This window comes from Schistosoma mansoni, chromosome 1 (genome assembly GCF_000237925.1).
Source record: "Schistosoma mansoni strain Puerto Rico chromosome 1, complete genome".
Lineage (NCBI taxonomy): Eukaryota > Metazoa > Platyhelminthes > Trematoda > Strigeidida > Schistosomatidae > Schistosoma > Schistosoma mansoni.
In genome coordinates this window covers 16426992-16445143 of record NC_031495.1, presented here as the reverse complement: position 1 = coordinate 16445143, position 18152 = coordinate 16426992, and the positions used below count along the sequence as shown (strand labels likewise).

Here is an 18152-nt window from a genome sequence, read left to right as displayed (position 1 = left end):
GATCCCTATCTAAACCCTGAACAAGATTGAAGAAAGGAAGAACAACAATTAACAACAGCCGAACAAGAGCAGAGAAAGTCAAAGCACAAAATGAGTACATTGAAGCAAACAAGCAAGTGAAAAGCATTAGAGATGACACGTAGAAATACGTGGAAGATCTAACAACGACAATGGGAAAGGCCGTAAAAGAAGGAAATATGAGACAACTATATGATACAACGGAGAAACTGATAGGGAAATATATTAAATCGGATAGACCAGTCAAGGACAAAGAAGGTAAGCCGATAACTAGAATTCAAGAAAAGAGAAATAGATGGTAGAACACTGACAAACTCTTGAATAGACCAGCTCCATTGAATCCAACAAACATCGAAGTAGCACCTACAGATCTTTCTATAGATGTCACTCCACCAACAATCGAAGAAATCAGAAAAGCTATCAGACAAATCAAGACCGCGAAAGTAACAGAACCTGACAATATACCAGCTGGAGCACTGAAATCAAACATAGAAGTAACTGCAAACATGCTCCACGTTCTATTCAGGAAGATTTGTGAAGAAGAACAAGTTGCACTGATAGACTGGAAAGAAGGACACTTCATCAAAATACCAAAGAAAGGAGATCTGAGTAAGTGTGAGAATTACAAATGCATCACACTACTATCGGTACCAGGAAACGTTTTCAACAGAGTGTTGCTGAACCAGATGAAAAATTCAGTAGACGCCCAACTTCGAGATCAACAGACCGGATTCCGTAAGGATCTGTCGAGCACAGACCAAATCGCGACACTACGGATAATCGTTAAACAATCAGTTGAACGGAATTCATCACTGTGTATCAACGTCCTTGTCTTTGAAAAGACGTCTGATAGTGTAAACAGGAGGATCTTATGGAGCCTCCTTCAAAACCACAGTGTACCTGAGAAGATCTTCAACACTATCCGTAACTCATGCAACTGACTACACTAAAATGTCGTGCATGGAGGACAGCTGTCGGATGTATTCCAGGTGAGGACCGGTGTCAGATAAGGTTGCTTACTGTCACCCTTTGTATTTCCTCTCATGGTTGACTGGATTACGAAGACTTCCACATCTGAGGGGAAACACACAATACAGTAAACCGCTTGGATGCAACTAGACGATTTGGACTTCGCATATGACCCAGCTCTTCTATACCATGCACATCAAAAAATCTAGGTGAAAGCGGCCAGTGTAGCACCAGTCTCTGTATCAGTATGTCTCAACATACACAAGGGACAAACCACGATCCTGAAATAAAACATAGCGAGCACCAACCCAATCACACTTGATGGAGAAGCTCTGGAAAAGGTGGAAACTCTCACCCACCTAGTGAGCATCATCGATGAACAAAGAGGATCTGATGCAGACATAAAAGCAAGTATTGGCAAAACAAGGGCCTCATTCCTATAGTTGAAGAACATATGGAACTCAAAACAACTGTCAACCAACATCGAAGTCAGAATCTTCAATACGAACGGTTAATTCTACTGTACGGAGCTGAAACTTGGAGAACTACCACAACCATCATCAAAAAGTGCAAGTATTTATCAATAATTGTCTACGTAAGATACTGAATGTCCGTTGACCGTATACCGTCAGCAACAGCCTGCTATGGGAGAGAACAAACCAGCTACCATTTGGACAGGAAATTAGGAAAAGATGATAGAGGTGGACAGGACACACGTTGAGGAAATCATTAAATTGCATCACGAGGCAATCGCTAACTAGGAATCCTGAATGGAAATGGAAAAGAGGAAGACCAAGGAACACATTGCGTCGGTAATTGGAAGCAGACATGAAAAGGATGGATAGCAAGTGGAAAAGATTACCCAGGACAGAGTTTGATGGAAAATGTTTGTGGACAGCCTATGCTCCTTCACGAAGATTAAGAGGCATAATTAAGTTAGATAAATTATAACTTGGGACATATCTGACAATTCGACCGTCAAAAAACTGACTTTACACGGAAGATATATATGTATATAGCCACATATAATGTTTCTGAAAAACACTAATTTCAAGAGGAACATTAGTTATGTAAAGCTTGTTGCCATTGAAAAGCTGTTATTTTTTTTAATGTGTTTGGAAAGGTATATACTCACAGGCAATTTGAATAAAAATTCCTATTTTGTCTGGACAGTTTTAATCCAGTTTCTATCCACAGGTTTCGAAATTATCTGAAAAACCACCGAAAAATATTGAGGAGTACTGATTACACCTTTTAGGCTTTAATTTGCGATTCTTTAATATTGTAAAACAGAAAAAATTCTAGCCTGAACCCTTAGATTTTGTCTTATCTACCATAATACCACTTAACAGTAAAGTTGGGATTTGATGGTTCATATTTCTGACTTTAATCAATTGGAAATATAGCTCGATCTTCCTCATCCATTATCATCAATGGTAAAGCGATAGCTCAGTGGTTAAGGTACTCGACTTTCTCACACAAGGTCTCAGGTCCGAACCCCGCTCTGTCTTGGTTTAGGCGATTGCCTTGTATCGTTAGCCCTCACACCTAATGTGTGGTTCATTACCCAAGTAGCTAGTGAATCAGTTTATTAAAATTAATTAAATTATCATCGATGAGTTACTGTCTCATACATGAATACTTAGTTGATGTCATAGACGATGTCCTCTCACTACAGTCTTAATAGGTTCATCACTAGTGTTGACCACATGATTATTATTAAGTCAAATGATTTCTTCGGGAATTTCGTATAGTACGAATTTCATCACAAACTGACATTTGATGTCGTCCAGTTGCTTCTTGAGCTTAAATGATAATTTCTTTCTATATTCCAACACTATACTGTCAATTCATATTTGTTATCTTTAACATTTACCGTCTTTTTTGTTAAACTTTGTACTGTCATTTAGGTTTTCTACCATTTAAATATGTTAATGGATGTAATTCATGAACTGGTGACTAAATGGAAATCTGAGTTTGTTTCTGTACTATCCTCTTCTGTTGACATAGATTCTTTAACTCAACGAATGCGAACACGTCAAAAAATTCAGCAAGGAGGTTCTGGTCCAGGTAAATTCTAGATCCTCTTTAAGATTTATTAGAATACAGTTATTTTATTCTAGCCACTGAATTTACCAACATATCGAGTATATGATAGAATATAATTCTATAAAGGCAATATTATTTTTATCATGAATTTTTTATTTCATTAAACTTATTCTTAAATTTACAAAATATATTCATTTATTTTGATATACACTAGTAAATATGAATTTTACAAAGCAATGATTTTCGCAACAGATATATTCTTAACCTCTAGAGTAGTCAAGTTTATTAATAAGGCTTAACCAACGACCATCTTTACCATAGCAATCATGGCTAATTAAGTAAAAAGATCGACATATTTCCTAATGTAAAGTGAAATCAATAAAATGCATCAAAACATCAAGTAGGAGGAGGAAATGTTCAATAATACTCAAAGTATATTGCTTTGGAGTAAGTGATATAGAAATATAAAATTGTAATTTATGGTATATGAATTTGAAGACTTCATCTGAGTCCTGCTGTGATTGGTTAATGAGTGGAGAGTAACATAATCGGATACATCAGTCTCTAGTTTGGATCAAACTTAATGATACCACTTATATAAATTTAATTGACCGAATGTGATCAACATTCAGAAACAGGAAATTTTCCGAATGTCATTGACAAATGTGTTTAGTATAAATTGCAATCTAGGTAACATCGCGTGTTTTGTATTGATTAACCTAAATAATATCATTTTCTGTTGTGTTCTTTTTTTAGGTAGAGCATCATTATCAGCAGTCGGTGGTCAAGCGGCTGCTTTTCATGTTGCTATATGGACTAGTTTAGATGGAACTATTGATAAAATGGAACAACTTATTTCTTGTAGTCGTCTACTTGGTTTAACTCTAATGAAACAACGTGAAACACATATTGATGTATGCATGACAAGTATATGTCGTTTAGACCAATATATTTCTGAATTATATCCTAGTCTAGCTGAGTTACTTATACACGAAATGCTTATCAACTGGCAAAATAATAAAAATTCCGAAAAATATTCTTCAATTTTGTTAATTTTTGCCTCGGCCAATTTCAAAGAAACTTTAACTCCTCAAGGTTTGTATTATCACTTTGAAAGTTTCATCGACCATTTATTGTTTCCTTTTATAGAATCCTTAAGTGCCATATTTGAGTTTAACTCTTTGACATTTAGTAATCATATGATGAATTTTGTTTTCGACTTATATACATATAAAAATCATTTACTTGGTTATATGTACAACCATTTGCTGAGGTTTATTATTAAACTGGTTATAATTCATAATGAAAATCGCAAATTATCATTAGAACAATAAATGGAGTTTACTTGAATCTTTTAAGGTAATTAGTTCGAATCGTTTTTCTAATTAAACAGTTTACTCAAAAGTTCATGAAATCAACAGGATTATTATATGGGGCTTGTGTTAAATAGTGGTAAGCCAAACATCTATATTGGGATTGGAACATTCGCTCATGGTTTCGCAAAGCTGATTAAATGAGCAAACAATCAATAGTTTCTATGAAATATCAACACATGCAGTTTGTTTTATTGTTTTCTGTTTTACTCCGGGAGCTATTGATCAATGAGAATTTTTAAGCTTTTCAGAAGTAATTTTCATCCAATAATTGTTAGAAGTTTGTGATTGTGTTAGATATATGTTCTGTTGTGTAATGGGATTTTTTAATAGTCAATACGAATGATATCCCTCGGGTTTTAAGCTTACACTTATTAACAATCATGCTGCTGATCAAATGATTAGATGAAATATCGATTTTAATGTGATTAGGCAACAAAGTACAGACTGTTGTATGTATTGTTTAGGAGCTATGCCGACTATTCAACTCCTTGAACCTAAGCAAGTGAAGTGAAGCTTAATCGTACAACCCATTGTTTAAAATTCAAGTGCTCATAACACAGTATAGTCTCCATTTTCACTTTAGGGATAATAAATTTTTATCAACTCAGTTTGTTGGTGCATGTGTTATGTATGCCCAACCACTGCTTACATCAAAGGGTGGTGTTCTCTGGCACATGGGGGCAGGTTGTAAGGAAATTAGAGCCAGTCAAACCAAAATATGGTGTCAGTCCATGAAGTCATCGACAATTGGAATACAGGTGTATACCACCTAATTGGGGTACAGGTGATTACAGACTTTGAATGACATAGCTCAAAATCGTTTGCAATGGGACAGGTACATCCACTCTTTGTCTTCACCCAGATTCTGAATTCCTTACAATTTTTTTTAAAATTTTGACTAATTTATATTTTATTGAATCTTATCTTCGATCCCTAATCTTTCTAATCAGCACTCATACTGTTTCTACCTCTACTACTCTGAGATTCGGACTGACAATTCTATCTATCTATAACGATGGATTATAGAAACTCAAACCGATGTACATACATACCAGATTCTGTGTTGCGTTTGACTGTCTGACTTACTTAGAGATCAGCTAAATGGTATGCAATCACTAAGATAACTCATGAATTATAAGCTAGGCTTTGTAACTAGTTGTGTATATTTGGAATCATCAGCTGTTGAAATGATACGCAATGCCCAAATACTTTTTATGAAGCTTGAGATTCCAAATAATATCATTAATGTTTTCTGCATCTAAATTTTTAAGAACAAAATAGCTGTACACTATTGTGTTATATTTCTCGTTTATTCTACTGACATCAGTTTGTGGCAAAACTGGAAAAGTGTAATCTATGTACTACAAATTCATTTATTGGTTGTTTTTTTCTATAAATTTTTAGATGTACTAAAACTTTTTAACCGTGTATGTTCATAAAAATTTTGATGATGAACAATTTTACCTCACTTTTTTTAATCATAGAAAATAACATTGATTCATCCTCTTCTATCGATAATGCAATATCTCACAACCAAATCAATGATAATCGCGCAGATATTCGTAATGCACTGATTTCAAATGAAGGATTCCTTGGTTGGGCATCGGATCAACTGGCCACTAAACTTTCTATTGTTTCCAATCAATCACCAGTAATTAAAGAAGTGCTTGAAGGAGAATATCCGAAATTATTAAAATTAATATTAGATTTAGAACGTCGTGTAACCAGTACCTTTTCAAATGAATTTTCTAATGATAGTAATTATGATCAATATACATTATCACCTACTCATCACCAAACTACCTTGGAACAACTACCTTCATGTTTGGTTCGAGCACTGCACCCATTTGAGACAGCTTATTTATCTCGTAGTGTATCACGTTTATTTGATAGGGTAACTTTGGCTTTTTCAACATCTACAACAGCTGGACCAGATACAAATGAATTAAATGATATCATACAAACAGCTGCGAATGAATTAGGTTATGTTACTGTTCATCATGACCTTTTACTTAAGGTGAGTGGCTTTTCTTAAAAAAAGTGAGATTTAAGATGAATACTTATGTGTATTTCATAGTTATCCTTCTTTATGAGCTAATTTCACTCGAAATAACTGGAAATCGCCAGAAATCAATTCTAGCCTAATATAGGATATTATTGCTCATTTACGGCTCAACGGAGTATCATACATATCCTGGTTTTCGAGCTTTTGAAGAACATATTTCCTATTAACCAACTGTGTTGTAATTCAATAGTTCATCCTCCTAACCTTAATCAATTCACGATGGATCAAAATCCTTACATCATTCAGTTGATGGTAGCTGTTCCACTTATAACCTGTTTGACTCTACGAATCAAAGCTTTTCACTAGAATTTTGGGCAGTTGATCTCGAAACTAACCACTTATAACGAAACACTTATTTAGATAAGTGGTTTATTGTCCTACTCAATGAATCTCATTGAGTTTTGTTTAAAAAATTAGTATTATTTTTGCAAAAGTTATATTTTCAGATATTTCTACTTCCCAATCATACGCGAACTGGTTACATCAGGTGGAATTGTTTAGGGCTCTTGATAGTTAACTCGCTAGATCCAGCTTCTACTGTTTCCTGAGAGACACTAATTGTTCATTGACACATTTTTATCCTTGATTAAGTCAACGAAAATTAAGTGTGTATGGAACGATTGATTGATCACCAATCAATTTATGAAAGCTTAAATCAATGTATTGTGTGTAGGGATCCTACGCTGTTATGCTTGTCTATCTATTATTGTTTGCTAAAATAACTCCTGACAACAATACCTTTTTAGTTTCATTTTTAATTATCGACGATATACCGAAGTTAGGAACATTTTGTGATTTTCTTCTTGACCATATCACTGTACTGTTGTGAAGTATAACAATTTTAACTGATGCAAATTGTATTCCAGATGTTACACTGTTTCTACGTGCTTGAATTAATGGTAAATACATGAGTATATTCTCGTGCAAAATGATAAATTAAGCCACAAAACGATCTTCACACAAAACTTATTTGATAATTCCGTTATTAATATCTAGTCTTATCTGAAAATCATCGATATAACGAAAACATATCCACGACCCCCGAAAATGCGGAAACATTGATTATGGGTTTTATTGCTTGCCAACACCAAGTATATATATTGCTTGTACTACAATTATTACCATATTATCTACAAAAACGATCCTGTGTGTAACGCTGATAGACTATACTAACCATCAGGTCAAATTAAATAGTTTACATTGAACAATGAATTTATTTGCTTAATACTAAATATGTAATCAGTAGACAAACAAGTAAATTACTGATTTTTCTATCTGTTGCCTAACTTTCTTTTCATAAACTTAGGTTACTCGCAATTTAGATAAATTGATTGCTTTATTTGCAACTAAAACTGAAGCTTTAATTTCCTCGGGCGGTATTAGTGCAGTACAATTGACAGATTCACAAACACTTGGACAACAGAGTAATATACATTTGGTCAACCTTCTCTGTCAGTTTGGAACAAATTTACAATTAACTGTAAATAAACGACTGAGTAATCTGAATACAATAACAGCATCCAACATTAATCATAAACGTTATAATAAATCATCTACATGTTTGGATGGAACCTTTCCACTGACCACCACAATTGAAACAATGACACCAATTAAAAATCCACTTCAGTTAATTTCAGAATCAACAAGAAATCATTTGAATAATTTGTGCATTTCTATTTTAAATCCATTTCTTCTAGCTATTAGTAATAAGATAGATGAAATTTTAAGTTCTATGCATAATGAATATGATTCATATCAAAATGTATCAGTTAATGAATTAAATAGTAAGTCAAAATATCTACAAGATTTACAGGTTAGTTATTTTCCTTTTTAAGAAAATTCATAGTATTTTTGTAAATATTGATCTTTCGATTATGTCCATACAATTCTTCATGATAAACAATACTAGACGATTAAGCGATTTAGTGTAACGAAACATACTAATGACAGAAAAGGTGAAAATTTTAGATTTCTGTCATAAACTGATGTCCAGACAAATAGTGCCGTAGTTTCTGAAACAATTTATGTATTAGATTCTGGTTAGTTTGAACATATACATTTATTGGAATGTAATGAATGAGTTTTAAATACAAATAAAATGTTTTGTATTCCACTACTATTAGCCGCTACGCAATAGTTTCATCAAATTATCAGTCACATTGAATCTTGTTTGGAAGCCGAAATTACTTTGATCAGTAAAAGACGTCTTGTTTATCTAACCATTTAATGTCGTTCGAATTCTGTCGATCACGTTACAATGTGGCCACCAGTCTAAGTGACTTCACATCACGTGCACTATGTTTCGATTTTCAGGTTGTTTGAGGTAGTTCGTAGGAAACTAGATGATATGGGTTCAAATTTCATAGAAAGTATCAGTTCCCACAAGATTATAAATACATTTAATTGATGAGTTAAAACTAATATTTGTCGTCCTATATTGAAAAATTAACTTTTTAAGGCTACGTCTCGATTTCGTAAATTAGCGAAATGAATAACATTGTAAAATAAATTTAATCTATTTCTATCGTGATTAATTATTACTGTTCTTTTATATTGATTGTCCGTCAACTTTATTTCCATCTACTAAATATTAGCTGCAAGTAGGTAGTGTCTATATAAAACTAAGTAAATTTCCCTATATGAAGAGGTGTGTTTTTTGATAAAAGAGTACTTGTATGCAAATCACGCAAAGGAACTGAAAGATAATTCCCGTATATTTAGTTAGTGCCTTGGATTCGAACCAATTTCTCGCTTTTCGTTCTGTTTGGGACCCACCACCTAGATATACCAGTGTTGATGTTCACACCAAGACAAACCTAGTACATTTATCTTCAAACACTCAACTTATAACAATATTTCGCGTAAATCTGCTGAGAGCATATCGTAACAGAGACTGACCAGTTGTAGTCCTGAATATAAACAACAGAAAATTTCAAAACGTTGCTAAGAGCTGAAAAATAGTTCATAAAATTAGTTTACTGCGAAATAATGCTAGTTGAAGAATTATTGAAAACCTAAAGAGCTCCTTATATATGTTTCCTCATAGTCTAGAACCATTAAACACCCGGACGTACGACCGCATATCACAATGCATAATGAAAGATCTTGAAATCGTTCTACCCTTATTAAAAATTTTTTTACCTTTTGTTTTTAATTCAAACAAATCAACTAGTTTGTCATATATAAAATTAGCTGTTTCGATTATATTATTTCTACGTATGTTATATTTAATTAACTTATTGAATAAATAATTACTGAGCATAATTGAAATATTTCTCATTAAGCTGGTATTGTTTATCCTTGTTATACATATTATTGTAGTGCATGTACTTAGTCTTGTTACTTGTTCACTTAATTAACCATACTTCACTTAGTCATTGATTTTTGATTCTATGGCATAAAATCTTGCAGTTGGTTTTTTCCTCCGTGATTTTTGTACCATAAAATCAACTCTGTATTACACAATTACTAAGTTTACATATTTGAAGCAATCTGGGCAAACTTACTAGTAGAAGTAAACCAATAGAAGTTTCATTTCATATTCCTCAATAATCCTCAAATAGATTAAGTATTCTTCATTGTTATGTAAGCTCTACTGATTTATCTGTTTTCATATTTTTTGGCAGAACTTTACTGCTAGAGTTCGTCAACAATATTTATTTGATCTATCACAACCTCCAAAGTTTGTTAACACAATATCTAATGTGTTCACACAATCAGGATGTTATGTTTGTGGTGAATTTGCATTGCAAGATGCTTTAAAACCAATTCTTACTATGTGTGTCAACAGTTACCTTTGGCGATCAACATTAATTCGTTCTTCAAAAGAATCAGTACGTCTTAAACTAGCCGCTGATTACAAAGAATTCGAATTAGCTTTAATGCCATTATGCTCTCCAAATTATGGATATACATTAAGTAAACTAATCCCAGAATCTTATGAACAATTAAGAGAATTTCCGTCTATCCTATCTATGGAAAATGAACAGTTAGTCCAAGTACGCTTTTTTTTGTGTGTTTTGTGTATTCGATTGCCTGTTATTAAGTTTAATCGAGTTTACCAAATTGTTCGAGGGCATTATTTGTGTTCAACCCAACATGATATTTACAGAATTATCTTACTAAATACTTTAAACTGGTCAGGTATATGGAAATGGTAACCAGCTTTTTTTATTTGTAAGGGAGGTAGACATAAATTCCTGGTGAAATAGAACTATAAATTTGTACTTACAATATTCATTTATATAATTAATAAATTTATTTATTTATTTATTTAATCACATATATATTGGTACAAAGGGCACCGGATACATATGCGCCACACAAAATAATGAGAATGGGAGGAGAAGGAAGATGTGTATATATAAAAGAAGGAAAAAAAGAAAAGGAGAAGAGTAATGATGGGGGGAACTGAAATGTACAACCAGAAGAGCTCTCTCAGTTAGGAAAGTTATAGCCACTCTTTATGAAGAAAGTAGAAGGTTACAGCAGGATCGCCACTGGCTTCTATTCTGAGCCATATCTGATAACGTCCCTAGCCACTGTGTTGCACCATCTCTCGGACCCCAGCCAGGGAGTCGTGAAGGACCAACAGAAGCTAGCCCTTTGCAGCTTTCTTTCATACCACGACACCATGTCATACACTGACCTCCTCTCCGCTTTTTCCAACCAGTCCCAGAGTCGGCAAATAATGCACGACGTGGAATTCTCTGGGACGACATTCGTAAAACATGTCCAAGCCACCGAAGTCGGTGTTTCAAGATGGTGACACCAATTGAATTATCGTCTCTGCACCCGAACACACGATGCCGAACCTCTGCATTACTAACATGGTGTTGCCACTGTATGTCAGCAATCCTTCGGAGACAACGATGATCGAACACAGAGAGTCGTCTAACATCCTCAACTCGGAGAGGCCAGGTTTCACAAGCATAGAGCAAAACTGCTCTCACCGACGCGTTGTAGATCCGACCTTTGACAGCCAGACTAACATCACGAAGGCGCCAAAGATGGCCCAGATTGGCATAAGCCGCTCTGGCTTTCATTGTACGTGCATCAATCTCATCACTCACGTCACCACCAGCACTTATGTAGCTACCTAGATACACGAACTTCTCAACTACTTCAATCTGCTCACCATCCAGGGTGAGTACAGGATGAGAATCCTGTCAGTCTTGTAGGAGTACTTTGCACTTGGAGGTTGCAAAGCACATGCCGTACCTGTGGACACTGATTGCCAACTGATTAAGTGCGGATTGCATGCCTTGGGTATTATCGCACAGTAAGACAATATCATCCGCATACTCGAGGTCGAGAAGTCGTTCTCCAGACAGCAGATCCACACCGCCATTACTTACATCCATCAGAGCTGTTTCCAGGATGTCGTCGATGGCAAAGTTGAAGAGGAATGGTGAGATTGGGCAACCCTGCCTAACCCCACTGTTCGAATGGAACAAGGGAGAAAGGTGGTTTTATGCCCTCACTCTGCCTGAGGTGTTCGTATACAAGGCCTTTAAGATGTTAATAAACTTCTCAGGCACACCCTTCTTCAATAGACAATCCCAGAGAACAGTCCTGTCCAACGAATCGAAGGCAGCCCTGATATCAAGAAACACTACGATTGTTGGCCTGCGATAAGTATGACGGTGTTCTAACATTTGGCGGAGGGTGAAGATGTGATCAATGCATCCTCGACCAGAACGAAAACCAGCCTGCTCCTCGCGAGTCAATCGTTCTCGGGTTTTAAACAACCTACGAAGAATGATAGAAGCCAATATTTTGGACGCAATCGAAAGTAGACTTATCCCTCGATAGTTATTACAGGAACAACGTGAACCCTTTTTAAAGATATGGACGACTATCGACTCATTCCATGATGTTGGAACACTTTCTTGCTCCCAAACCTTTGTAAACAACACAGTCAATTCCTTAGTCAGAAAGTCACCACCATCTTTAAAAAGAGCCGGAGGTAAGTCATCTGTGCCCGGTGATTTGTAACGTTTCAAGAGTTGAAGTTCCTTGCGGACTTCCGCCTCGTTTGGTGGATCAGTCGTCACCGGCCATGGGGGGCAGGACAAACTGGTTGATGTTGCCGGAGCAGCAGGCCAGTTGAACTGCTCTTCGAAAAATTCTGCCCATCGTCCAAGACGTCAAGAGATGTTAGTGATTGACATCCCATCATCCTCGTAGATTGTTTCACTCACACCAGACTTCTTGCTGCCAGTGGCTCGGATGAGTTGGAAGAGCTTCCGGCAGTTACCAGATGCAGCTGCTGCTTCCATCTCATTAGCACGCTCCGACCACCAGGCTTCTCGGTCCTTACGCAAGCTTTGCCCAATTTCATTACGTAACAGCCTTCGTTTGTGGTAATACTCACGGTCACCCGGAGTAGACCGACGGGCTTCCATCAGTTGTAAGGAGCCAGAAGAAACCCAGTGCTTGTAAGCGGGACGTTTCGCGAAGCCTCAAGCGGCTTTACTCGCCATTTTCATGGCGTCATGAAGATGCAACCAATGCTCATCTATACTTTTCGGTCAGATGGTAGCTAGCCTAGAAGCTAGCTCCGCTCGATACTTACTTGCAACAGAAGTTGCAGCCAGTTTACTAACATCGATCCGTTGATGGCGGTCAATCCTTCGGCCACTGAAAAGTAAGGTAAGATTGGCGCAGACCAGGGCATGATCAGACTCCAGATAGGTACTCCAAAAGGAGCGGCAGTCTTGTACACAACCACACCAGCGGTAGCTGATCGCGATATGATCAATCTGAGTCCAGGCTTGGGATGCAGAGGGAGGACGCCAGGTGGCACACCGGCGATGACTGTGCCGGAAGTTAGTGTTAGCCAGAAACAGGTTGTGGTCTGTGCACAGTTGCAGCAAACGGTCCCCGTTATCTGTCCTGCGACCAACAAGTCCCCATCGGCCACCTAAACAACTCTCTTCTGTGCCTAGACGCCCGACCTGTGCATTCAAGTCTCCGGCTAGTACTACAATATCTGTCGAACGCGCTTTCTAGAGAAGAACTGTTAACTGGTGGTAAAACTCATCCTTGATTGCACCCGGGCTGCAATCTGTCGGGGCATAGTCGAAGATGACGAAAAGACACCGATTCTCACTTTGATGGAACTTTCTAATCTAACAGCACATAACCGACTGTTAATGGGGATCCAATCGATTAGTGCTGCCTCAGCCCTAGCGCTTAGTGCGACACCAACGCCAGCAAGACCAGACGAAAATGCCACAGGGTCCCCGGATAAGCGCACGTGAAACAAGCTTTTCGAGGCGACAGATGGAGAGCGGATTTGTAGTACTTCACTAGAGTCTTGAATACGGGTCTCGGATAGACAGCAAACGTCAACATTAAGACCTTCCAAAGACATAGCCAGCCCTATCTGTTGTCTGATCTGCATTAGTGTGCGAACGTTGAAGGAAGCCAGCTTGAACGGTGTACGTGATTTCAGAAAGACTGCTTCAGTATTCATAATCAGTGGAAGCATTCACTTTCAACCAGACAGTGACTGGAGATCGTTTAGATAGGACAGATTTTCCACCATGGGCGAGCTGCTGCATAAGTTGAAGAGCACAAATTGGGGATAAAAGGGGGTGAATTAGCGATATGGTAAATAATAATAATAACAATAATAATAATAATAGTAATAATGCAAATTGTTTTGTTTCTAGTATGAACGAGAATATAATTGTCAGTTGAATGTTTCATCTCATTTATTTGCGAGAGGGCTGTGATACTGCCCGGGTGCCCAAACAGAAGCAGGTGGTTTTCTTAGGGGGTCACACCCCGAGCCTTTGACCTAGAGGTTTAACCCACAAGGCAGTGGAGCATCGTGAGGAGATGCAGTCCCATGGTAGCCGGTGACCAATAACTGGTTCATTCGCCATTTGTTCCTTCAGGATACGGAAGCCCATGTGCACCATTGGTTTGGAATCAGGGTTTTCCAACTCCCCTAGGTGGATCCTTCATATCCACCAACCCGGTTATAGCGCCGGACATTCGCTTTTCGTCCTCTCATTTTCGTAAACAACACCTTCGCCACGAGAAGGCAGTGAGTAGGACTTCCCTGGAAGGGGCTATATACGCGTATAATAGATTAATAATTAATAAATAGTGGATTTTTGACTCTGATGGTTATACGCGATAATATACTGACAAATGTAATTGCTATTTTCACGTAAATAAACGCTTAAGAGGTCGACTTTAGTCGTATAACTGTCTTGGTTTTTCAGAATATATACATATATTACAGTAGGAAACCATCAATATAAGTTTACGAACTTACACTCCTGTTAATGAAAGCAGCAACGAACGGTCAGCACTAAGCAAATACAAGGAGAACGAAGATTTCTTTAATTACATCCAGACAAATATTGAAATTTAGCAAGCAAGTAACTATGCAATGAAACATTTAGATCACATAAATCTCACGTAAATCATCATTAATCTAAATTATATTTACTAAACCTTATTATTTAAATATATACCGAACAAATAACTTATTGATCAAAGATTTCGAAACCTCCTGAGCAATTGTAAATCCTGTAAAACTAATCTAATTTTGATCATACGAAAATGTGTATAGTTGGTTTTCAGAAAACACTATCCCTGAAAAGTTGATGATATTACCAAGCCAAACCAAGTAAGGCGAAGTACAGTTCAGACCCACAACTTTCTGATTGAAATTTAAATGTTGTAACTATTGTATGTGCCACCACTCTATAATAATTAACATTGATTTGGTTATATTTTTATTTGTGCAAATGTATCTGCTTTTATTAAGTCGTAATATATAGAAAGCATTTTCATATTTTCCCCGATTCTAAATAGTATGGAATAATATATTCACGATTAATATAAATATAATTTTTTCTCAGACTTATGCAAAAGAGAATTCAGTTGGTTCTTCATCAAATCATGTATTGCCAAGCATGATTTGTCAACATATGTTTAGCAGAGCACCGGATGAAATTCGTTATCCCCATATTATTGCAGGCTGGTCTACAAATTACTATGTATCGTGGTTGGTGAAAAGAGAAAATGATACGGAACGTTTAATTTTTCTACGCAACGGTCTTTCAGCATATGTCCATGAGGTAATCCATCTTTTTAGATTTTCTAAAATTGGATTCTTAAATTAAGTTGTATGTGCTGTTTTCTGTATTTGTTGTCATCTTTATGAGGAATATTCGATAAGAAAAAGTTGCATTGCTTAGGTAATCTGACAACTCCAATTTTAAATGGAACTTATGACAATTAGATCCTCGGTCGAATTTTTGTAAATCTTATTATTAAAAACTCTTATTATAATATTGTAAATACTAATTGTTTATAGGAATCGTTAGTATCATATAGAAAGAAACCCTCATACGAGCCAATGACCGTTATGAAGAATTCAATTGGTTGATAGTAAACAGCGCAGAGCCTAATACAAATATCTATCAGAATCAAGTTGCCGCAATTCACTTCAAAATAATGTGAAGAAATAGAGTCGACATCATATGGCGCATAGTGCCAAAGAAACAAATTAAGTTCCTGGATAAAAGGCATACGATGATACTAAAGTACATAATTAGAGAGATGTATGCATTTTCGATATTGCAATCGATCCTCATAAAATATTATTAACACAGATCCCATCAAGAAAGTTTGCACTTCTTTATTTACTTCAATCTACCAGTCATTTTAACTGATTGGCTCCATACTTTGATCTGAACACCACTCCTTTTTCCTCAGTTTACTCTCTATTTTAGCATAGTTTGGTCAGTTCATCATGATAAGAAAAAGCCTAAACGCTACATCGATTACCACTGGGATCGCAAAAAAATATATTTGTTCAAATACAGAGACCACTTTCCAAAAGTTCATATTAATTTTAAGTGATTTGTGTAACCGAAAAAGCTTTCTATGACGATCTATCTACTTTAAAAAAAATAACAAATTAAGGTCTGTATCATATAAATTTATGTGCTTGATAAAGTAAACTGTATTTAAAAATTTTGCTTTCATTAGGTCCAAATAAGACAACAACGAGAATATCCACCGATTTATTTGCAACTGAAAGAATTTCTGGACTACCATATTGGAAAAGACTAAAAGTGAAGCTTCTATGCATATATATTTTTTTTATTGTATCTATTTATATGGGATTTGTTTTAACTAATTTGTTATACATAATTTCATTTTAAACACTGTGATAAATATTATTTTAATAAGATAAATACTTGATTTGTTTATAGTGTTTGTTTTTGACTAGCAAATCATCGTAAGATAATTAAGCAGTTTACATATAACTACAAAAGTACTATGGACTACTTAATATTAATTATAGTGGAGTAATATTTGAGCGTAAATTGGAATCATATTCAGATATGGCAATATGAATTTCGTTGTAGTAGCTTGTTTGTTTCAACGCGTCAGCACAGAAATTTATCCCCAGACTTCTTTTTCCAGAAATACTTACTGTTGGTTTGTAAAAATGTTATTTGGACTTTCCAACTAAAACATTCAATGACTTCTTACAGTGATTAAATTTCATTGTCATGATTAACTTCAGCTTTCTGTTTTTGAAGTGTCATTTTATTTGGTACACACAAACCTTTAAAACGATTAAAAAGTAGTATAATATCAACCCTTGACGCTGATGCATTACAATGAACGTCATCCAATGCTATGCGCCTACCAACGATTACAGTGAAGACGTTAAAGATCAATTCTACGATAGGCTGCAGTCAATCGTCGAGAAATGCCCAACAAAGGACTTGACCATTCTGATGGGAGATTTAAATGCTAAAATTGGAATGGACAACACCGAATACGAAAACATCATGGGACGACATGGACTTGGAGAAAGGAACGAAAATGGTGAGAAGCACAAGCCGAATACACAGAAGCAAACAAGCAAGTGAAGAGGAGCATCAAAACCTACAAACGTAAATATGTGCAAAATTTAGCAATGACGGTGGAAAAGGCTGCAAGAGAAGGAAACATGAGACAATTTCATGATGCAACAAAGAAAGGAACGAAAATGGTGAGAGATTTGCAAACCTATGTGCCTTTAACAAACTGGTCATAGGCGGTACCATATTCCCACACAATTGCATACACAAAGCCACATGGACTTCATCGGATCACACTACACAGAACTAAATCGACCATATCTGCATCAACAAAACGTTCAGAAGGACGATAGAGGACGTGAGAACCAAGAGAGGAGCTGATATAGCGTCCGGTCACCATTTGCTGGTCGCCAAGATGAAATTAAAACTTAAGCACTGGAAAATGGGGCGGACAACATCACAAAAGTTTGATACGGCTTTTCTTTGGGATGCTGGCAAACTCAATAAATTCAAGATAGCCCTCAACAAGTTCCAGGCCTTTCATGAGCTACTCAAAGGAGAGAGAACTACTATGGAGAGCAACTAAAAAGGGATAAATGAGGCAATCACTTTAACATATCAGGAGGTTCTGGGCAACAAAAATCACCACCAAAAGGAATGGATCACTGTTGATGCACTGGATAAGATTCAAGAAAGGAGGAGCAAGAAGGCAGCGATCAATATCAGCCGAACAAGAGCAGAAAAAGCCAACCCACAAGCCGAATACACAGAAGCAAACAAGCAAGTGAAGAGGAGCATCAAAACCGACAAACGTAAATATGTGCAAAA

General features: G+C 36.2%; 2 protein-coding genes across 2 annotated transcripts in view; one reads left to right on the top strand and one right to left on the bottom strand.

Moving 5' to 3' along the window:
* Smp_133140 (hypothetical protein) overlaps positions 1-2909 on the bottom strand; it is a gene marked incomplete at both ends in the record, with an annotated part of 52191 nt that extends 49282 nt beyond the window's left edge. Inside the window, one exon of the mRNA XM_018793447.1 lies at positions 2864-2909. Within this exon, the coding sequence (XP_018647959.1) occupies positions 2864-2909 (46 nt within the window). The remainder of the gene's footprint in view (positions 1-2863) is intronic.
* Positions 2910-2915: 6 nt separating this feature from the next.
* Smp_133150 (hypothetical protein) lies at positions 2916-16720 on the top strand (the record flags this gene model as incomplete). Its single annotated transcript, XM_018793446.1, has 7 exons — positions 2916-3057; positions 3793-4131; positions 5897-6429; positions 7784-8290; positions 10104-10475; positions 15363-15581; positions 16498-16720. The coding sequence occupies 7 exons, from the start codon at positions 2916-2918 to the stop codon at positions 16579-16581; spliced, it is 2196 nt and encodes a 731-aa protein (XP_018647958.1). The 3' UTR covers positions 16582-16720.
* Between the last annotated feature and the right edge of the window lie 1432 nt (positions 16721-18152).